The following is a 23,485-nucleotide window of genomic DNA, read 5'->3' on the forward strand; positions in this document are numbered from 1 at the left end:
GACACAAAGGTGTGGACCTTGCAGAGATCTGAGCTAGGGAAGTTAGATTTCAGTCATTGCTACAGGGTCTTAAGAGGTCACGGATATAGATAAAATGGTACAGAAAGAAACTATCAGTCTGAAATCAGAACCCAGAACACAATACTGTAGAATATCAACACTTAAGAGATTAGCAGAGAAAAGAATTCTACAAAGGATGTTGAGACACATCACCAGACAGCCTGAAAAGAACAATATCAGGAGTTAAAATATTGTCAAGGTCAGCAGTGTAAATGTTACAAGAAAGAGAAGGTAGGGAAAGCAGGGCAATAACATGCCCACTGGGTAAGGCGGTGAGAAAAGCCCTACTGACTTTGGAAAGAACATATTCAGTCACATGGAGAAAGCAACATGCAGTTCACGGAGAAGCAACCAGAAAATCAAGAAGCAGAGGCAGCAAACGGAGTTTTCTGTTGTGGTTGTTTTAGAAACCTAGCTACAAAAAGAAGGTAAGCAATAGAGAAGGAATGAGGTAGGCTAGGGTGAGATTATTTTCCCCCTGTTAGACTGGGAAAATGCTTCATTAAAACAGTAGAATTAAAAGTACTGTTGGATAGCTATTAATGATAACACATATTCCATTAATAAATACAATCACTCAAAGAAAGATACTATCTCTTGAAATCTGAAATTATTACCAGTAGCTCTTCAAATCTTCCTTTATAAAATCAATATTCCTGTAAGTTTTAAGTTTTAATTAAAATGTTATTACTAAAAATACTTCTGCACATTTTGGTTATAAAAGTTAATGCCTAGTCAATAAAAGTTACTGTTTACTCACGGAGCTTGAGTTCGGGTAGTATATTCTTTGAATTCACTATCATGAATAGTGAAATAAGGCCGGAAATCACTGCAGTACTTTAATGGAGAAATACAGCTGTAGAGCAGAAGAACAAGGAAAACAAAGGACAAAGAGATTCAAGGCTCTACTCCACGACTATGAGACATTTATGTACACAGTATCTATCCAAGGGGAGGATTTTATCCCAATAGCAGGCAAGCTCACTTTAGGGAACCAGAAAGACAAATGGAAATGTGAAATGTGGAATGACCCATTTCAAAGAATAGGTGTGGTACAGAGATGGGTTGACATTCTCACTCTACCATTCACTAGTCATGTATGCCTCTGACTAAACACTGACCATTTATGCAACTAGTGTTGGTCTAGGGCCAACTTTATGTAAGTGAATGAATGTGCTTGTGGTGCAGAACAGCAAAAACATGCTTTTAGCCCTCACAGAGCCTGAATCAAGTTTCTCATCCATAAGATGGTGATATAATAAGCACTGCCCTCTGTCAGGGTGGTTGTGTGCATCAATTCAATAATCGGTGGGGAAACATAACTGATTGGAAAGTGCTCCAAATCCCACCATCAGGAACCCACTATACTCACTTAACAAGCGCCAGTACAGTCTCTGACGACTCTGATGGTGATGGTGCCATGACCACAAGGGGTTCCCCCAACAGCACCAGCTCCCAAAGCATCTGACTATGAAGGAAAACTGGGCAGAAACACCTAAAAAGTGTTGACACCATAGAAATATTTCATTAATTATCCAATCTTGTTTTCTAATTTCTTATCTAATCATTTATTTTTTAAAAAATATTTACTGGGGCCAGCACCGTGGCTCACTTGGTTAATCCTCCGCCTGCTGTGCTGGCATCCCATATGAGCACTGGGTTCTAGTCCCAGTTGCTCCTCTTCCAGTCCATCTCTCTGCTGTAGCCTGGGAGGGCAGTGGAGGATGACCTGAGTGCTTGGGCCCCTGTACCCACATGGGAAACCAGGAAGAGGAACCTGGCTCCTGGCTTTGGATTGGCGCAGTGCCGGCCATAGCAGCCATTTGGGGAGTGAACCAACAGAAGGAAGACCTTTCTCTCTGTCTCTCTCTCTCACTGTCTAACTCTGCCTGTCAAATAAATAAATTTTTAAAAGATTTTAAAAATTATAAAAAATATTTATTATTTGTTTGAGAGGCAGCTTAGAGAAAGAAAGATTGATTTTCCATCCACTGGTTCACTCTATAAATAGCTACAACAACCAGAGCTGGGCCAGGCTGGAGCCAGGAGCTTCATCTGGGTCTCCCTTGTGTGTAGTAGGGGCCTAAACACTTGGGTCATGTTCTGCTGCCTTCCCAGGAGCATTCCCAGGGAGCTGGATTAGAAGTGGTACAGCCAGGACTTGAACTGGTACTCATATGGGATGCCAGTGTCACGGGTGGTAGCTTAAACTGCTAAACAACAACATCAGCCTCTGTGATCATTCTTTAAAAACCTCACCTTAACATAAATTCTCCCCATTATCTGTATCTTAATCTGATAGAGAAATTCATTTAGAACATGGTAATACCTAGAGACCTAAGCTCCTCCAATACACATTAAAAATACATCAATTCCAATGAAATGATTAATTCCAATTTTTGTAAAATACTAAATATTAATAATATTAACTATTAAATTAATATTATTAATATTAATTAAAATATTAAATATTTTGTAAATATTAAATATTAACACAACCAGCCACAAAATACCTTATAAATAAATGCATATAATTGTCAAATTTATATACCATATAGGATATCTATTTTATCAATATTTCTTTGTTAAATTTGGATTTCTAGTCTAAATAGTTTGAAAGAAACAAGAAAAAACAATTTTTAAGTTAAAAATTTTTTGATTAACATATAAATGTGTACATTTTTAAGGGGCCCAGTGTAATATTTTCAACACATGTGTACAGTATGACTGATTAAGTCAGGCAAACAGTATTTCCATTTCCTTATTTTTTTTTTTTAGTTTTGGTACCTACCAGCTCCTCAAAAATAATTAACTTTCCATGAGGCACTTATTGCATGGACTTAATTTAAAAAGTTGATGCTTTTGATATTAAAAAATGATTAGAAAAAAAAAAACATAAAGGGGAGTTCTTATGCTTATTAACAAAATTACTTCGGGGGCAGCACTTCCCCTACAGAAATGCTGCATTTATTATAGCAGGCCTGGAACAGGGTGGAGGCCTCTCAGGACACAACTCTGCTAGAATGTTTTACTAAGCCACTAGAAATTTTTACTTATTTAGTGATTTCTTCCTGGCATAGTAACAATTTTTCCTGGTAGATTAGAGAAGAAAAACTCATCTACTTATGAAAACATAACCAATCCACATAGTTGAAAATGCATGAAAGAAAAATCAAAATAACATTTATGTACAAAAGTACACAACAAATGTATGAGATGAAAATTAGGAGAGTTAAAATTTTTTTTTTAAGATTTTTATTTTATTTATTTATTTGAAAAGGAAAGTGACAGAGAGGAAGAGATCTCCTATCCGCTGGCTCACTCCCCCAGGGGAGCTGTCAGGACTCAAATCTGCGCTCTGATATGGGATGCTGGAGTCACAAGGGGTGGCTTAACTGGCTGTGCCACAATACCAGCCCAGAGAGTTAATTTTGAAATGCAAGAAGACAAATATAAGGGCCCAGCGCTGTGGCAGAGTAGGCTAAGCTTCTGCCTGCAGTGCCGGCATCCTATTTGGGCGCCAGTTCGTGTCCTAGCTGCTCCTCTTGTGATCCATCTCTCTGCTACAGCCTGGGAAAGCAGTAAAAGATGCCCCAGGTGCTTGAGCCCCTGCATCCATGTGGGAGATCTGGAAGAAGCTTCTGGCTCCTGAGCCGCCCAGCTCCGACTACTGCAACCATTTGGGGAGTGAACCAGTGGATGGAAAACCCCTCTCTCTACCTCTCCCTCTCTCTGTATGGAACTCTACCTCTCAAATAAATAAATAAAATGTTTAAAATAAAGAAAAAAAGGACAAATGTGAAGGTAGTGAAAAAAAAAAAAAAAAAAAAAAAAAACAAACCCTGAAGGATACTCAAAAGAGTTATTTCTCTTCCCTTTGACAACTGACTCCTAAAGTACAGCACAGTACGCATCTCTGCCACAACAGGAATGGAGTCACACTGGCCCAGAAGTGGGTGTCAGAGTTTATGCAAGGTACAGTGGCTAGTCTACATGAAGAGGAAGGCCTGCTGTGAAGCTGTTGGAGTGCTTATGTAGAAAGGAAGGTATATGCAGAGCCACAATGGGTTGACGAAGTTGTCCATGGTATAGGACCAACTGGCATGAGATGAGGGTGTCCCCAAGGAGAAGTGACCTGAAGTGGCCTGTGTAGGCACACAAGCTGGGTAGGAAGGACATTCACGTGCTGGTTGATCTGTGTTGGGAGTTAGAGGCCAAGTAGGGGACAATGGTATCCACGTGAAGAGTGCTCTCGTGGGGCCCAGGAATGTGAATGGAGTAGGAAGGTATCCCTGTGGAGGTCACTCCAACCTAAGAAGTGAGCAATCAGAGTGAGCAAGGTAGAGAAGATGTCTGTGCAGAAGGGGAGCTAGGTGAGAGCATCAGAGCCCAAGAGAGGTAGGAAAGGTATACACACAGGTGACAGGATGCAGCAGAGATGAGAGAGAGGTTACTAACAAGGGGAATGATCAAGTAAGTAAATAAATTAAGAATAACAGGAGGAAGTTTCTCAGAGGAAAATGTAAATATGAGAAGGGAGAAGACTAGAAGGAATACTGTCATTTTTCATTCAAACTGAGGGTATTGGTGTGACTTTATGGTTTTCAATATATATGAATATAGAAATAAGTATATATAAAAAATGTGCATGTGAGCATCTATCTGTAGGTGCATTTACTCTCTTTAAGAAAAAAATATTTTATTTATTTACTTGAGAGGTAGAGTTATAGACAGTGAGAGGGAGAGGAGACAGAGAAAGGTCTTCCTTCCGCTGGTGCACTCCCCAAATGACCGCAATAGCAGAGATGCATTTACTCTCATACCACACACACACACACTCACACACACACCTAGCTCTGTCTATTTAGAGAGTCTAAAAGCAAGGAAACACCAACATCAATGAATAAATCAAGTGCCCATATCTTGTCTTCTAAATTCTATTCTCTGCTCAGAAGAATCAAGACTCTTTGGATTCCAAAACTGGGGAAAATACAAGATAATCTAGGAACCCAAGGGAACTAAAAACATAAATCCACAAAAAGTCTTACACACAAATGATAATAGCAGCATTATTCATATAAACCAAAAAGTGGTAATCATCCAAGAATCTAGCAAATGATGAATAGAAAAATAAAATGTGGTGTATCCATACAATGGAATATTATTCAGCCATTAAAACTGAAGTACTGGGGCTGGTGTTGTGGTGCAGTGGGATGACACCCACATACCACATCTGAGTGCTGGTTTGAATCTCAGCTGCTCTTCTTCCAATCCAGTTCCCTGCTAATGTGCCTGAGAAGGTAGCAGAAGATGGCCTGGGTACTTGGGCCTCTGGCACCCATACAGGAGACCAAGACAGACTTCTGGGCTCCCAGCTTCAGCCTAGACCAGCCCATCCAGGAGTACAAGATCTCTTCTCCTGCCCCATCAATCCCTGCCCCTCTCATCACTCTGCCTTTCAAGTAAATGAGCAAATAAATAACTTTTTTTAAAAAATGAAATACTAAACCTTGAAAAAGTTATACTAGATGAAAGAAGGCAAACACAAAAGGATGCAAATAAGTAGCACAATTCTATTTACAGGACATGCCCAGAATATGCAAATCCACAGTAGGTTACTCTGTCAAGTGCTGGAGGAAGAGGGAAATGGAATTTACTTTTCAAAGTGATGAAAATGTTCTGGAATTAGGTAGTAGTGGTGGGTGCACAATTTTGTGTATATATTAAAAGTTAATGAATTATACTTTAAAGAGTATTATATATTCTGTAAATATCTCAATTTTACTTAACTACCAAAAAAAAAAAAAAAAACCTAGAAAATCCTGCACCAGAAATCTAGGAAAAGTTCAAAGAATAAAAGAGGTATGTCAAAAGAACACAGACCAGCTTCAATAGTTATCAATAGCCAAACTAGAGATGGTGAAAATCAAAATAGATGAACAAAGTATGACCAATTGAATATAAGAGGAAACAAAATAATAGCACACACAGGTATACAAACATAGAGTGGTGGTCTGAAATACATCCAAAAATTCTTCGACATTTATTTCAAAACATGAAGCCTAATTCCTCCCTTCTTGAGTATGAGCTGGATTAATGGCCTGCTTATGATAAACAGACTAAGACAGAAGTGACATGTACAACTCTGAAGACTTGAACTCAAAGGACATTGTGGCTTCAATCTTCTCACATTGCCTGTTCTGGGAAAAGTTAGCTGCCATGTCGTAAGAGCATTCAGATAGCCCCATGAGAAAGTCCACACAACCAGGACTGAGGCCTCCTGCCAACAGCCATAAGGAACAAGAACCTCCAGTAAAAGCTATGGAGTAAGCCTTTTGGGTAAACAGTATCCAATGGACTGAAACCATAGATAACATGTTGAATAGCAACTACTTAAGAGATCTGAGCTAGAACCATACATCAAAGCAGCTCCTATATTCTTAACCCTCAGAAACTGTGTGAAATAATAATGTAGGGGTGGGCATTTGGAGGAGCAATTAAGATATTACTGGGATGCCTGCATCCCATGTCAGAGTGCTTGGATTTGAGTCCTGGCTCCACTTCTGATTCCAGCTTCCTGTTAATGCATGTCTTAGCAGGCACCAGGTGATGGCTCAAGTACTTGGGTCCCTGCCACCCTCATGAGAGACTAAGGCTGCATTCAAGGTTCCTGGCTTCAGCCTGGCCCAGCCCCAGATGTTGCAGCATTTGTGGAGTGAACCAGTGGATGGAAGATCTCTGTCTCTTTGTCTCTCTCTGCCTTTCAAATAAATAAAAATAAACAAGTAAACAAAATTAAGAAAAATATTTACTATTTGTTCTTTTAAGTACTGGGGGAATTTACTACACAGCAATAACTGACACACAAAGTTTTAAAGTATGTCCCTACCAAACATTCAATTACAAAAGGAAAAAACAATAAGTATGTGGAGAAGTTTGCAGGATACCACATTAATCAAGGGATCAAAAGTGAACACCATCAGTAATGATTGCCACTCCCCTGCCAAAGATATAAAGCCAGACTCTAAACAGGTAGAATACCAGACAATCCTAAACTGAGAAGGCTTTTTTGCAATAGCTATCCTGTAATCCACAAGAACCTCATGGTCACAGAAGTGAGAGTGAAGGATTCTAAACCTAAGGAGACTGAAGAGGCATCAGCTAAGTGCAACAGAAGATTCTAAATCTAGATATTATAGTGACAACTGGTAACATTTGAATGTGGTCTTATTAGATGATACAAAAGTATCAATTTTTTTTTTTTTTGACAGGCAGAGTGGACAGTGAGAGCGAGAGAGAGAGAAAGGTCTTCCTTTGCCGTTGGTTCACCCTCCAATGGCGCACCGCGCTGATCCGATGGCAGGAGCCAGGTGCTTCTCCTGGTCTCCCATGGGGTGCAGGGCCCAAGCACTTGAGCCATCCTCCACTGCACTCCCTGGCCACAGCAGAGAGCTGGCCTGGAAGAGGGGCAACCGGGACAGAATCCGGAGCCCCAACCGGGACTAAAACCCGGTGTGCCGGCGCCGCAAGGCGGAGGATTAGCCTGTTGAGCCACGGCGCCGGCCAAAAATATCAATGTTAATTTTGCCTCTTTTGATGGATACATTGTATCCTTATTCACATGCAAGAGACTATGAATGTAGGGAAGACAAAGCCTGAGATCTTCAGCTCACAGTGGTCCCCTTTAACTACAGTTTCACTTTCTGTTCACTGTGATCAACTGCGACTGAAAAATATTAAATAGAAAACTCCAGAAACAAACAATTCATAAGTTTTAAACTGCATTCCATTCTGAGTAATACCGTAAAATCCACACCACTGTGCTCTGAAACAAGGCACAAGGCTTTAGCCTAATGCTATGTCACAGTGTCTATGCCATTCACTTCACTTCTTCTCATCACACAGACACTGTATCACCTTACATCATCACAAGAAGGGTGAGTACAGCACAATAAAATATTGAAAGACCATATTGACATAAATTTTATTATAATGCAAGGTAACTTCAAAAAATTCACAAAATAATGGAATTGTAAGACAAATTTGGGGCTGGAGCATTGGCATAGTGGACCAAGCCTCTGCCCCTCTTCTGATCAAGCTCTCTGCTGGGAAAGCAGTAGAAGACGGCCCAAGTCTTGGGGCACCTGCATCTGCGTGGGAGATACTGAAGAAGCTCCTGGTTCCTGGCTTTGGATCAGCCCAGCTGCAGCTGTTGCAGCCATCTGAGGAATAAATCAGCGGATTGAAGATCTGTCTATCTGTTTTTCCCTCTGTTTGTAAATTTACGTCTCAAATAAATAAAAAAAAAATTTTAAAAGAAGTTATTTTGGTGCAAAAAATATTTTGAAATCCATGCAGTCTTCAAAAAGTTCATGGAACATTCATATTATAGAAAAAGTATGCATGGGGGCCGGCATTGTGGCACAGTGGGTTAACGCCCTGGCCTGAAGCACCGGCATCCCACGTGAGCACCAGTTTGAGACCCAGCAGCTCCACTTCCGATCCAGCTCTCTGCTATGGCCTGGGATAGCAGTAGAAGATGGCCCAAGTCCTTGGGCCCCTGCACTCACATGGGAGACCCAGAATAAGATCCTGGCTCCTGGCTTCAGATTGGTGCAGCTCCAGCCGTTGCTGTCATCTGGGGAGTGAACCTTGGGATGGAAGACCTTTCTCTCTCTCCCTTTCTCTCTCTCTCTCTGTAACACTGACTTTCAAATAACAATAAATAAATCTTTTTTAAAAAAAGAAAAAGTATGCATGAATTTCAAAAATTGTTTACACCAAAATTCTTGCTTTTTAATCCTATTTCCCACAAAGTTTTGAATACTCTTGTATATGGAATTCTGTGCTATCTGCAGTTTTAGGCCACCATTAAGGGCTTAGGATATATCCTTTAAAGGTAAGTGGAGACTACTGTAATATCAAATGGTTCTGGGGAAAAAAGTATTCCATATATATAAAATTTTTAAAAAATGAATAAACAGATAAATTTAAAAACACGTAAAGGAAAAATGGGAAAAGGCCCATATGGAAACCGTATAGTGGGATGCCCTTAAGGCATCAAGTTGCAAATAACTATCAAGTACACTATTATCTAGTAAGTACACTAATATTATCAGTTAAGGGCACAAACAGAAGATAAGAAGTATATATACTGTTAGAAGATGAAGCTTTTTCTGAAACCTTTGTATTACACTTATCTTTTATACAAAATAGTTTTTATTGGGGTATTAATATTTTTTAATATCCAAGAAATGAAACCTAGTGCCAGCATTATGGTTTAGTGGGTAAAGCTGCTGCCTGCATCAATGGCACCCCATATGGGAGCTGGTTAGAGTCCCAGCTGCTCCATTTCCAATAAAGCTTACTGCTAATGCACCTGGGAACGCAGCAGAGGATGGCCCAAGGGCTTGGGCCCCTGCACCCACGTGGAAGACTCATAAGAGGCTCCAGGCTCCTAATTTTGACCTGGCACAGCTCTGGCTGTGGGAGCCATTTGGGGAATGAACCAGCAGGTGGAGGATCTCTCTCTCTCTCTCTCCCTCTCTCTCTCTCTCTCTCTGTAAACTCTGCCTTTCAAATGAATAAATAAATCTTTTAAAAAAGAGAGAAAGAGAAAGAAATGAAGCCTGTCTTCAATTCTAACAAATATTAGTGATATGACCACTAATAGAATTCAACCACAGTATAGAATTATAGGGAAATCACAGGCCTTTTTTTAGTACCACTTTTTTTAAAAAAATTTTATTTAATTATTTATGAAAGTCAGACTTACAGAGAAAGGGAGAGATAGAGATCTTCCATCCGCTGGCTCACTCCTCAAATGGCCACAACAGTCTGGCCAAAGTAAGAGCCTGGAGCTTCATCTGGGTCTCCCACATGGGTGCAGGGGCCCAAGCACTTGGGACATCTTCTGCTCTTTTCTCATGCACATTAGCAGGGAGCTGGAGCAGAAGCAGACCGGCCAGACTCAAACCAGTGTCCATATGGAATTCTGGTGTAGCAGGCAGTGGTTTAATCTGTTATGCCACAAGGCTGGTGCCATAGAACCACATATTACAAAAACGTTTATGTATTTATTTAAGAGGCACAGAAGCAGAGAGAAAAAGAGAGAACTCCTATTTGTTGGTTAACTCTCTGAAATTCTGAAATGCCCATAATGGAAAGGGACCCAAAGCCGGGAGCCAGAACTCAATCCATGTTTCTCATGTGGGTGACAAAAACCCAACTACTTGATCCATCACTGCTGCCATTTTAGGATCTGCATCAGCACGAAGCTGAAATCAGGAGCTAGTGTAGGGAATCAAATCCAGGTGCTCCAACGTGCAATGTAAACAGCCTAATTGGTAATTTAAGTGCTAAGGCAAATGCCTGCCCCTCATACCAGTTTTATATCATCATTCTGGAGTACCACGCCTTTAAGCTAAGCTTCTACTTCCCAAAAAGCTATCCCTTGAAAAAAAAGGTTAGAAATTTACTACTAGGAGATAATGGTTTCAGTCTTTTGAGAAAGACAAGACATGCTATTATAATCTTGAAACCTAAGAGAAATTAATACATGTCAAAGAGCATCACACACATTTTCTGTGAAAGACTTTCTCAATCTTTAAAACACAAAAGTACCCCTAACTATTGTCTACTCTGCCAATCGTTAGAAAAGAAAAATTGTCATCATGGAGCAATATATGGGAGGAAGAAGGAAGGCATAACTGATGCGCTTCTCACTTGTACTAGGAACCAACAGCAAGTATCATCAGGTAAATTGTCCTTGACTCTAAAACAAAAGAATACAAAAAATGCCCTTCAGTTCCACTCCTAACTTAAAACTGAATAAGAAAATTATTTCTAATATCAAGAGAGAGTTGGGCTGGCGCCGCGGCTCACTAGGCTATTCCTCCGCCTGTGGCGCCAGTACTCGGGGTTCTAGTCCCAGTCAGGGCGCTGGATTCTGTCCCGGTTGCTCCTCTTCCAGGCCAGCTCTCTGCTGTGGCCCGGGAAGGCAGTGGAGGATGGCCCAAGTGCTTGGGTCCTGTACCCCATGGGAGACCAGGAGGAGGCACCTGGCTCCTGGCTTTGGATCGGCGCAGTGCGCCAGCCGTGGCGGCCATTTGGGGGGTGAACCAGCGGATAGAAGATTCTCTCTCTGCCTCTGCCTCCTTGTAACTCTGCCTTCAAACAAATAAACAAATCTTTAAAAAAAAGAAAAATATCAACTCCAGCATAATTAATAAACATTTAAACTCTCATCCACACTAAATAAAACCATAAAATGTAAATGATACACACACATATAAGAAATATTGTCATGGATAAAGCATGAATCCAATCACCAGATATTAAATGTCTGACAAAACACTATTGCTGTGGGAGATTAATTCTCAAGGCTCAGTTTTCTCATCCTTTGAGAAACAAGAATTTAAAAAGAACAAATTATCTTGTCCAACTCTTGAAACAGTAACATGTAATTCATATTCAAGACAGGAAACTACTACTCAAAGATGTTACTCTTGGGGTACTTAATTACCATACACACAAAAAGATAATATCAAAAAAAGCATAAGATGCAAACTCAGAAGTTCAAAAAAAGTCTGCTAATGGAATTCTAATTAACTTATGCCATTTCTTCAAATTATTCCTTAATGAATCAAGTATCAAAGCTATCAAAAGTATATATCCCTATTATTATATTTTCCTGTAATATTTATTTTGGGGACATTCTTTTCATTATATGACTATCCTAACACCAAAAAATTTTAATGAGAATTAATTTACTTTAAAGTCACATTTAGAGCCACTGATGTGGTATAATGGGTTAAGCCTCCGCCTGAATGCAGGCATACCATATTGGTGCTGATTTAAGCTCTGGCTGCCCCACTTCTGATAAAGCTCTCTGCTAATGCTCCTGGGAAAGCAGAAGAATATGGCACAAGTTCGTGGACCCCTGCCCCCAGATAGGAAACCTGGAAGAAGTCCCTGGCTTCTAGTTCTGGCCTGACACAGCCCAAATCATTGATGCTATTTGGAGAATGAAACAGTGGATGGAAGATCTCTCTCTCTCTCTCTCCCTCTCTCTCTCTCTCTCCCTCTCTCTGTGTAACTCTGCCTTTCAAATACATAAATAAATCTTTTAAAAAAGTAAAAATAGTCACATTTATAATTTACACACAGTAAAATTCATCTTTACCAAAGCTATAGAATAGTTCCATCACCTCAAATAAGTTCCTCCTTCCCTGTGTGATTGATTTCCCTCCCCTCACCCAGGCAACCTTTTGTTCTGATTTCTGTCCCTACAGTTTTGCCTGTTTGAAAACATCATATAAACAGAATCATTCACAGTAAGTAACTTTTAAAATTTTGGCTCTTTTCACTTAGCATAGTTCTTTTGAGAGTTATCATTTAGCTGTCTGTATCATGGTTTGTCTTTTTTCCTGCTTGAGTAGTATTTCGTGTATGTTTGTTTTCATGTTACATTTTGCTTATCCATTTACTATTTAATAGATATCTGGGATATGTACCATTTTAGCCTGTTATTAATAAAGCTGATATTAATGTATAAACATTTGCATACATATTTCTGTGTAGATAAATGTTTTCATTTTTATTGAGTAAATACCTAAAAGTAGGATTATTGGGCTGTGCTAAGAGTAAGCATATAAAAATAATTTTAGCATATAAACTAATTTATTTCTGAAGTGGTATTTCATATAGTTTAGAAGTCACCAAAAAAAAAAAAGGCTCTCCTCTCAAAAAAGCCCCTCATTCCATGTGTTTCATAATTCTTTTAGTATTCAGTAATTGCACATTCATAACAATGGTTTCTCAGGTTGGGTTACCCATCAGAACCATCTGCAGAACTAGAACTTGGGCCCCATTCCAAATATTCTTATTTAGCTGCCCTTCTTTTTCTTTTTTAAATGCTAGAATATCTCTTTTTTTTCTTTTTTAATTTTTAATTTTTTAATTTTTTTTCTTTTTTAATTTTGAAGGGCCAGCACTAGTAAAGTAATGCCAGCATCCCACATGGGCACTGGTTCCTGTCTCAGCTGCTCCACTTGCAATCCAGCTCTCTGCTAATGGCCTGGGAAAAGCAGCAGTAGATGGTCCATGTGCTTGGGCCCCTGGTACCCACTTGGGTGACCCCAATGAAGCTCGTGGTCCCTGACTTCTGCCTGGCCTAGCTCTGGCCATTGTGGCCATCTGGGGAGTGACCCAGTAAATGGAAGATCTCTCTTCTCTCTCTGTAACTTTTTCAAAATAAATAATAACTCTTTTTTTAAAATTTGCATTTTGAAAGTTTTCAAACATATGGAAAAATAAAGATAACAGTGTAAGAAATCCCATTTACATATCACCTACATTTAACAAGTAGTATTTGTCATTTTTGCTTCACCTAGTTTTTTCTTAATGAAATTTTTTTCTTTAAATTTTTTTTTTCTTTGGAAAGGAAGAAAAAGAGACAGAGAGCTCCCATCTACTGGTTCACTGAACAAATGTCTCCAACAGCCAGCGCTGGCCCAGGTTGAAGTCAGGTGTCAGAACTCCCACATGGGTAACAGGAACCCAACAACTTGAGCCATTACTTGCTGCCTCCCAGGTGTGCATCAACAGGAAGCTGGAATTGGAAACAGGGCTGAGTCTTGAACCTAGGCATTATGACATGGGATGTAGACATCCCAACTTTATCTTAACTGCTGCACCAAATGCCAACCCCTCACTGCAGTATTATTTTGCACTGCAGTATTTTCAAATAAAATACAGTATTCATGACATTTCACCTTACTTCAAAATGCATCTCTCATAAAGAAAATTTTAAAATATTATTAAAATAACATTCTAATGTCAAACAAAAATAATTTGTTTTAACCATGTAATACCCAATCCATATCCAAATTTCCCTGTCAAAACTCATAATGTGCAGCTGGGAATGAACTACTGATTTAAAGCATGTAAAACACGATGACTTTTTCTTTCCATTTTTTTCTACATCCTACCTAAGAACATTCATTTTCTAAATAAAGTATCACAAATAAGAGAGAAAAGGTAGTTAAAATTTTTCCTTTACCTGAAAAGATCCACCTCATGAACTGTAGGTAGAATAACAGATATGTGTGTGTCTGCCTAAGAGAAAGAAAAGAAATAGAAGAAAAGATATCACCAAAATTGGCAGAAATTGATTTTTAAAATGTCTACCTCATGATCAATAAGCCACACTGGTTTGTCTGCTTTGTAAAGATTATCTTCCTTCAGCAGCAGCCAGAGAAAATTGGTATTACCAATTTCCTCCAATAAAGCAGAAGATAAGAGAATAACAGATATTAAGGATAAATAATTAATGCAAGATTAATTCACAACTGTATGAAATAACACTATTAATACTAGCTGATATAAAAATAAATGGAAAAATTAGTTTTCCTACTGCTTTCCATATTTACTCAATTCAAAGAACAAAGGGAGTGCCAAGACACCAGATAAAACATTTCTAATGAAAAATTCAACCACACCCATGAACAGATGTTACTTTCATGAAAATGAAGGCAACTGTAACCACATAATCCTTTTGACTAAATCTCCTGTAATCAGAAAATTGCCAGCCACTCTTCCATGGTAAGAGGTTTTGCTGGAATTAAACTTCATTAAGAAAAAAATTACTTTCCTTTGTCCTTAGGACTAACAATAGTCCTAGTTATCCAAGGACTATTGCAGAAGTAACAAGGAAAAAAACTCTAAAAACCATCAGAAAATTTATTATCAACCCACAAAAAATTATTTAGTGGGACACTTCTTATATATTTAGAAATATATAATAAACCCATGAAACTTGATCTGTTAGTTTAAAAATTCTGTTAGGCAGACTGTGCTGATCATTCTACCAAAAATCACACTACCTGTTGAGTTAACTGCACTATTTGAGTTGTCCCAGGCTTGTCATGACATGTGGGAATTCGTACCTTAAAAGAAAGAGAAGGACATTATCTTTAGATATAAAAGAATGAGGGATCAGAAGTTCTATATTCTGCTGCTAAATCGGTGAACTCAATAATGCCTTAAAAAAATGAATAACAAAATATTTATTTCAGATTAAAAAACTAAGTTCATGTTTATTTTCAGTCACAGCAGTAAGTTAGTGAACCAAGGTTTCCATTCCCATAAACATACAGAAATCACCAACCTCTGAGAAGAAAATGTACTGAGAAAAAGAAAAAGGACATGAACCCCATACTGCTTCCTGTTTATTGTTCTAATCTTTGCTTCATTGATATATACACACCCAAACACACCCTCTCAGGCTTGCCAAACTTCTGGACAAATCTCACAGGAAACAATGGGAACTCCCAACTCAGAGCTATCAGTACTACATTTGATGATTTCCCAAGGAAAAACAGAACACATATCCTTTTAAAAAACGAGCACATCTCAATAAAGAACAAGGTAAAAATAAGTCAAACTTGATAGTGAACTAAACCGCAAAGCACTTACATTATACTTCTAAGAAGACTGAGAGAAAAATAACTTGAAAAATAACTGAACAGACAGCTATGCCCTGAGGTGAACATATTTGGTCTGGCAATGTATGTTAAGAAGAGCATTTTTGACTAAGAATCAATGGCTTTCCTAATTTCTCTTATTTTTTAGCAATTCATATTTGATTCTACTAGTGATGTGTTTCTGTTGTCTATCTCTCTCGGGGTACTGGTAAGCCCATGGAGTTACAGAATTCTAAGAGGTGGCATTCACCTCACATGTATTACATGTATTACATATAATGACAGTCTTACGCATCTACAAGATGCAATAGGACTGGAGGCATCTGGAGTTGTGTGAAACAAGATCAATCGCGGTATCACTGTAACCCCTCACATCAATGACAGACAAATGAAAGCAGTAACATTTCCAAATGTTACTAAGAAGTTAAAAAGTAAAATCTTTGTGTGAATATCCTGCCAAGTTCTTCAGAAAGAAGAAAAACAAGATACCAGTTATTACCTTCATTACCACTCCCATGATAGGCAAGTATAAGGTTTTCCCTGGCACTGGAGCAGGCCATCGATCAACATCATTACAAGCTGAAAAAGAGAACAAAGTATTTTCTTGGCATAAGTGGAAATATTAGTGTTAAAAATGGAGCATTAGGTTGGCGCTGTGGCTCAACAGGCTAATCCTCCGCCTAGCGGCGCCGGCACACCAGGTTCTAGTCCCGGTCGGGGCGCCGTATTCTGTCCCGGTAGCCCCTCTTCCAGGCCAGCTCTCTGCTATGGCCAGGGAGTGCAGTGGAGGATGGCCCAAGTGCTTGGGCCCTGCACCCCATGGGAGACCAGGATAAGCAACTGGCTCCTGCCTTCGGAACAGCGCGGTGTGCTGGCCACAGTGTGCCAGCCGCGGCGGCCATTGGAGGGTGAACCAATGGCAAAAGGAAGACCTTTCTCTCTGTCTCTCTCACTGTCCACTCTGCCTGTCAAAAAGTAAAAAAAAAAAAGAAAAAAAAATGGAGCATTAGAGATAGAATTCTACTTCCTATAGAACAGGAAAAATATACTGGGAAGAAAAATAAGGTAAAAATAAGGTATTCAAAAATCCATGTGCTCTAAGCTATATAAGTTGGCTAGTAAGTTTTTGAAAGCAATGAATTAATAGCTAAAAGAAGTCTTCCTATAATTATTACTACCAAAATTCGCTACAAAAGCATACCATCTGGCAGAGGGCTTCCATCTGTGCCAAGCTGCTTAGGATTTCTGTTTAATAATATCCTGAGTATTATAACTATCAACTCAGAATTGATTTATTACCATTCTGATAAATAGACTATGATGTTAGAGAACAACAACAAAAATAGCTCTGTTTTTGCAGGTAAAGATGCCATACAAACAGTTTTATAGCTTTCTCCCAATATACAGCCTTAAATTTCACTTATTTACTTATGTGAGAGGCAGAGAGAGACAGAGAATTCTATCTTCTGGTTCACTCCCCAAATGCCAGTAATGTCCAGGGCAGGCAGAGACTCGGAACTGGAGCCAGAAGCTGGGAACTCAATCCAGGTCTTGCACCTGAGTGGCAGGAACAAATTACTTGAGTCATCACTGCTGCCCTCAGGGTCTGCATTACCAGGAGGCTGGAGTCAGGAGCCAGAGCCAGGCACTGAATCAGGCACTCAGCTATGGGCCATGGGCATTCTAACCACTAGGCCAAATCCCTGCCCCAATCCCTAAATTCTCACCTAATTTTTGAGAAGGTCAAACTTTATTTTTAGCATTCATTTCCAGTAAAATTTTGAAAATTCCTTCATAAAGGTACAAAACTTTTAACTTACCTGCTTCTAAATAAGGTTCATTCTTTTCAAAGTACTCAGGTGCTATCTGTTTCAGCACAGTGTGAAAAAAATGAATATATGGTAGTTTGCTGATCAAAACCAAGGACTGGAGGGAAAAAAGAAACAATTTTTTAACTGCCTCATGGTCATAACTTAAGTTTTCCATTCATTTCTTGCATGTACAATTGCTAATATGCTAAATTCAGCAAAAAGTATGGCTCTGAAATAAGGTTTTTAAAGTACTAAAAGGAAACAGAAAACCATTGCTGTGGAATGCAAAAAGTTCAATCTTATTACTACACTTTAATAGTATAAAGCCATATTCAGATTTTCCTGCTCTCCAGGAAAAACAATTTCCTATAAACAGACCAATATCATGGATAATTTCCAAAGCCTTGCTATTGTTATCTCTGGTAAAGTAGTATCAGAAATTGGCCATTTTTTTAAAAACTCTTCCTATTAAGGAAAGAAAAAATGGTACAGCTTTTGCAAAAGACCTAATTTTATATTCTGCAACTGTCATACCTACATACTTTATAGTGACTTTATAGTCTGATTACTTCAGATACAGATTATGCTGATTTTTTTCTTTTTTAGTTTTTTTTTTTTTTCCTTGAAAACCAATCCTTTTTCTTTCCACCTAGTATCAATTAGTAATCAGGGAAAATTCTGGTTACAAATGGGAAAAGTATGTCCAGTTAGCTGGGCTTAAACTGTACAGATTTGGGGGGGGGGGTAGAAAAAGATTATATATTTAGAATGGAAACAAAATGGCTAAGATATTGCTACAGTTTATTTACTGGCTCTTCAGAAAGAGACACTGAAGGGTTTTGTTAGTTGTAACAATATTACAATCTGTTAAGTAAAATCTTCTCTACAATAATTGTAACTTACTGTCAAGAATCTATCAAAGACATAGAAAAAAATTCAACAGCACTTAAAAATCTGGGGACAAGTGTCTGTAATTCAAAAATGTTTATAAATTATAAACTCTACCTGTGTTAAAAGATGAAATGCCAAAAGCTTTAAAGACTGGTGAATCAACAGTTTATATTTTTTCTAAAAATATAGAACTATTTTTAATAATGAATACGAAAAATTACCTTCTGAAAGTAGCCTCTTTTTAGGGTTTTATCTCGCACTTGTCGGAAATACACATATCCATAAAAATAAGCAGGATCTTTCTATGAAAGAAGTGACAAATATGTATAATATATATGCATACACAGCCACCCTTTAACACCAGGCTCCTATCTAAACCCAAATCAAGATGTGAGATACATACAAAGAGCCAGCTATATCTTTGTACCAATAAGCAAAAATCATGATGGTTAACTGCCAGATGACAAACTTGCTATCTTCACCAAAGATGAAATGATCATAAAAATTTCACTACTAAAATCAGATTTTTCCCTCTATAACATATCCAGATGATGCTCTTTATTCATATCTATATTGGGATCAAGTTTAGCAAACAATCAAATTCTATGTTTCCCCCCCCTGGTATATTTAGTTTTAAAAAATGCTGCTGGGCCGGCGCCGCGGCTCAATAGGCTAATCCTCCGCCTGTGGCGCCGGCACACTGGGTTCTAGTCCTGGTCGGGGCGCCAGATTCTGTCCCGGTTGCCCCTCTTCCAGGCCAGCTCTCTGCTGTGGCCCGGGAATGCAGTGGAGGATGGCCCAAGTCCTTGGGCCCTGCACCCCATGGGAGACCAGGAGAAGTACCTGGCTCCTGCCTTCGGATCAGCGCGGTGCGCTGGCCGCGGCGCCCATTGGAGGGTGAACCAACGGCACAGGAAGACCTTTCTCTCTGTCTCTCTCTCTCTCTCTCTCTCACTGTCCACTCTGCCTGTAAAAAAGAAAAAAAAAATGCTGCTGGAAATTTTGAGTTTATCAAAGTTAAAGGGTCAGTTTTTTTCCAAAATGAGGAATCCTAATGCAAACTTTCAAGATGGAAAATAGAGTTAATGCTAATATGAATCTTTTATAGCCAGTAATATTTTAACCCAATAGTAACGAAACATTATACTTTTTATCAACCCAAAATTCAAAAGGTAATTATACTAAAAAAATTTAACAAGCTTTTATACCCTAATAGAATAAGCCTTGGTTCCATTATTTATTTGTTATCTCTTAAACAAATATTTACTGACCACCTACTTTGAAAATGGTATTATGGTACAGAAGATTAAAAAGACACATTGGGCAGCAGCCAGGGCAGAGGGGAGGGGGAAGAAAAGACACACTGAACATAATTCCTTAGGATGATTACAGTCGGGAGAGGTAAGAAAAGCTCAGAAAGGACTATGTCACAGAAGAGTGGGTACCATGAAGAAAGCAAAGTGTTACAGCAGCCCAAAGAGGGTGAGTAAAGATTTTATACAGGTAATATTTCTGAATTGAGCACTGAAGGCTGGACATAATTTAAACAACACCAAAGACATTCCAGATTTAGAGGGCCAGGAATTTTAGCACAGAGAGACAGAAAAATACAAGCTATCACAGGAAAAAGCACATGGTTCAGTATGGCAAAATATGAAATATATATATAGACATGACACTGGAAAGGTAAAGTCTTAATTGCAAGATCCAACAAGTGAAGACTTGGAAGTATTATCATTAGCTCTTTATTCATTAAGCAATTAATAGTCATTTTAGATTCTATAATATGCAAGGTACTTCAAAAAGCGCAAAGAAAAATGGAGTTAGAAGCTTATTTTGATGCAAAAAATTCTGAAATCCATGCACACATGTGTACACTTCAGCTGGCAACACCATGTAGGATATACTGTGTTGGAAAACACAAAGGTGAGATGTCTTGTCTGGGGCAAATTTATTATCCTCAACTGTCCTCAATTCAGTAAACTGCAAAAAGGACTCTTTCAGATCACTGTAAGGAGGGCGGATTTAAGGAGATAATACATGCTTATTAACACAATGTCTAGAACAAAAAAGCCCTAATGAGTAACACCTATTAAGCTCATCAGAGAGCTGGCCTGGAAGAGGGACAACCGGGACTAGAACCCGGTGTGCCGGCGCCGTAGGCAGAGGATTAGCCTATTGAGCCAGGGCGCTGGCTGTCTCTGTCTCTGTCTCTCTCTCTCACTGTCTAACTCTGTCAAATAAAAAAAAATGTTTAAAAATCACTAACTGTAAAACAAAACTCATTAAAATGCCAAAAATGCAATGATATGTTATTATAAAGTATGCAAAGATTTCCACAAGGAATGGCTACCCAAATGCTGGGTGATTTTTTCATTGAGCACTACTTCAACTCCACATTAGAAGAGACATTATTAACAGCAGAAAATTATTTCAACATTCTAATCCATTTCTGTAATTCTTAACAGCATTATGTTTTGAGAACAGTATTATAAAGTCTCTTTCACTCACATGCTGAATCCTTACAAATTAGAATCACCTAGGAAACCCAGCTAGCTAACAGAGCAATACAACAAAAGCAAAACATTTTTGAACGCAGTAAGAGGCAACTGGATTAAGTGAGTGCTAAAGTTTCCTCTCACATGGTTATTTTACTATGTCTACTTTTCCAACCTTTAAGTAAACTGGCAAATCTTTGTCAAATTGATCCAGGAGACAATGCAGGGACACCCTCCGTCCTGAAGACTGCCGAAATCTAAAACAGAACTGGGTATCTCCAAGACAACCTAATGAAAACAAAAAGTGAAAGAAGTTAAGGATATAGCTTGGTTTTATCCAGTGTTCATCCATTTTAGAGCTGAAGAAACCTTAAAAATCACTTCAACCCATTCTTTCATGTTTCAGAGAAAAAGGAGATCCTAAGGGTTCAGGTGACTTGCTCAAAGCAATGTTTGCTAGCTGGAGGCCAAGTCATAAGTAAAGCATGCATCTTAGCTCCTAAGTTAAGTTTCTTTACTATCTTTTCTATTCCATTTTCCTCATGCAACTAAAGCTTTTTGGAATCTACATATAAGGGTATCTTACAAACATAATAATGAAAAATATGCCAAACACAAAAAATTTTTCAAATTCATTTATATAATTTTTTTTAAAGTAGGCTAAACTAGAATGTACTGTTTAAGAATGAATGGCTGGGCTGGTGCCGCGGCTCACTTGGCTAATCCTCCACCTGCGGCATCGGCATCCTGGGTTCTAGTCCCGGTTGGGACAACGGATTCTGTCTCGGTTGATCCTATTCCAGTCCAGCTTTCTGCTGTGGCCCGGGAAGGCAGTCGTGGATGGCCCAAAGTGCCTGGGCCCTGCACCCACACAGGAGACCAGGAGGAAGCACCTGGCTCCTGGCTTTGGATCAGCACAGCGTGCCTGCCATAGCAGCCATTTGAGGAGTGAACCAATGGAAAGGAAGACCTTTCTCTCTGTCTCTAACTCTGCCTGTCAAAAAAAAAAAAAAAAAAAAAAAAATGAATGGCTGGGTGATAAAAGTATAAAGAAAAGCAAGAAATGTTATTAGTCCAGTGTCAGGACAGTGGTTACAGTGGGAGGAGGGAGGGGAACAGTGTTTGAAAGGAGACTTTGCAAGTGATGCCAAAATTCTATTACTTAACCTTGTATGTGTTCTGTATTTCACACTGAGAAGTTCCTCCAAAAAGATATAATACAGAAGGCTCAGGAAAAGCCCAATTAATAGACTTATCATATTAATCACTTTAATAAAAATGGATTTTTAAAATTTTAATCATTTTAGCAATTTCTTTTTTTAATAAGATTTATTTACTTATTTAAAAGGCAGAGTTAAAGAGAGGCAGAGGCTGCAACAGCCAGACTTGGGCCAATCTGAAGCCAGGAGCTTCTTCCAGGTCTCCCACCCAGGTGCAGGGCCCCAAGGACTTAGGCCATCTTCCCAGGCCATAGCAGAGAGCTGGATCAGAAGTGGAACAGCCAGGTCTCGAACTAGTATCCACATGGGATGCCGGCACTGCACATAGTAGCTTTACCCTCTATGCCACAGTACTAGCCCACTTAGTGATTTATTAAAACGTAACCTTGAAAACTGTCCATGCAATAAGTTTTTAAAAACTGTAAAATAGGGGCTGGCACTATGGCATAGTAGGTAAAGCCGCTGCCTGCAATGCAGGTATCCCATTCTGGTGCCAGTTAAAGACCCAGCTGCAGGATATTCTCGAGATGAAGTAGAAACTTTACAGTAGGTTTAAATTTTTAAAAAAGCAACCCAGTACAAACATCTATATAAAAGAAATTAGAGTCACTGCTATTTCTTTGGTGCTAGGGAGAAGAAAGAGAGGACTTGGGGAGTGGTAGTGATGAGTCAGTTCCGTTTCTTATTACAGCAGATAGTTTAAAATTAAGGCAAACACATAAAATCTAGAGTACTGAGAGATACTCTGTATAAAGCTTTAGGATTCTTTTAATTCAGCATATTTATACTGGTGGTTCAACTTTTTCTTTAAAAGACATTTAAATCTTTAAAAAGGGAAAAACTCAACAGAGAAGTACATGCTATAAAACAAACAAAACAGTGAAAGGTAATCTATACATGGGAGAAAATATTTGCACATTCATCTCTATGGAAGGGGTTAATTCTCTTGAATAGACTTTTCTCCAAAGAAAATATACATACGGCCAACAAACATATGAAAAGTTGCCCACTAATAATCAGAGAAATAAAAATCTAAATCACAATGAGCTACTACCTCATACCTGTTAGAATCTTATTGATAAAACAGAAAACAGCAAATGTTGGCAAGGATATGGAGAAACTGAAACCTCTGGACACTGCTGGGTAAACAGTAGAATGGCAGAGCTACTATGCAAAACAGTGTAGAACTCCTCAAAAAATCAAAACCATAATTACTATATGACCCAACAATATCACTTCTGGGTGCATCTAAACAAAAGAATTCAAAACAGGTTCTCTAAGAGATATTTACACACCAATGTTCACTCCAGCATTATTTATGACAGCCAGGAAGTCGAAACATTTATCAATGAAGGAATGAATAAAGATAATGCTGTATATACATCCAGTAGGATATTATTTGGAAGTCAAAAAGAAGCAAATCCTATCATGTGCTACAACATAAATGAACCTTTACAAGATTAAGGTAAGTAAAATAAGCAGAAACAAACAAAACATGATTCCACTTACTTGAAGTATCT

At 38.7% G+C, this 23,485-nt stretch overlaps 1 protein-coding gene across 1 annotated transcript in view; it reads right to left on the reverse strand.

Annotated features, from left to right (window-relative positions):
- The window catches only part of DENND6A (DENN domain containing 6A), an 89,757-nt gene that overhangs the window by 23,536 nt on the left and 42,736 nt on the right, over window positions 1-23,485 (reverse strand). Inside the window, exons 4-11 of the mRNA XM_062201128.1 lie at window positions 20,921-21,033; window positions 18,469-18,549; window positions 17,366-17,471; window positions 16,045-16,124; window positions 14,946-15,008; window positions 14,123-14,178; window positions 1,433-1,555; window positions 821-916 (exon numbers count right to left, since the gene is read on the reverse strand). Of these exons, the coding sequence (XP_062057112.1) occupies window positions 821-916; window positions 1,433-1,555; window positions 14,123-14,178; window positions 14,946-15,008; window positions 16,045-16,124; window positions 17,366-17,471; window positions 18,469-18,549; window positions 20,921-21,033 (718 nt within the window). The remainder of the gene's footprint in view (window positions 1-820; window positions 917-1,432; window positions 1,556-14,122; window positions 14,179-14,945; window positions 15,009-16,044; window positions 16,125-17,365; window positions 17,472-18,468; window positions 18,550-20,920; window positions 21,034-23,485) is intronic.

The sequence above is a fragment of the Lepus europaeus genome, chromosome 9 (assembly GCF_033115175.1).
Source record: "Lepus europaeus isolate LE1 chromosome 9, mLepTim1.pri, whole genome shotgun sequence".
In the NCBI taxonomy this organism is placed as follows: domain Eukaryota; kingdom Metazoa; phylum Chordata; class Mammalia; order Lagomorpha; family Leporidae; genus Lepus; species Lepus europaeus.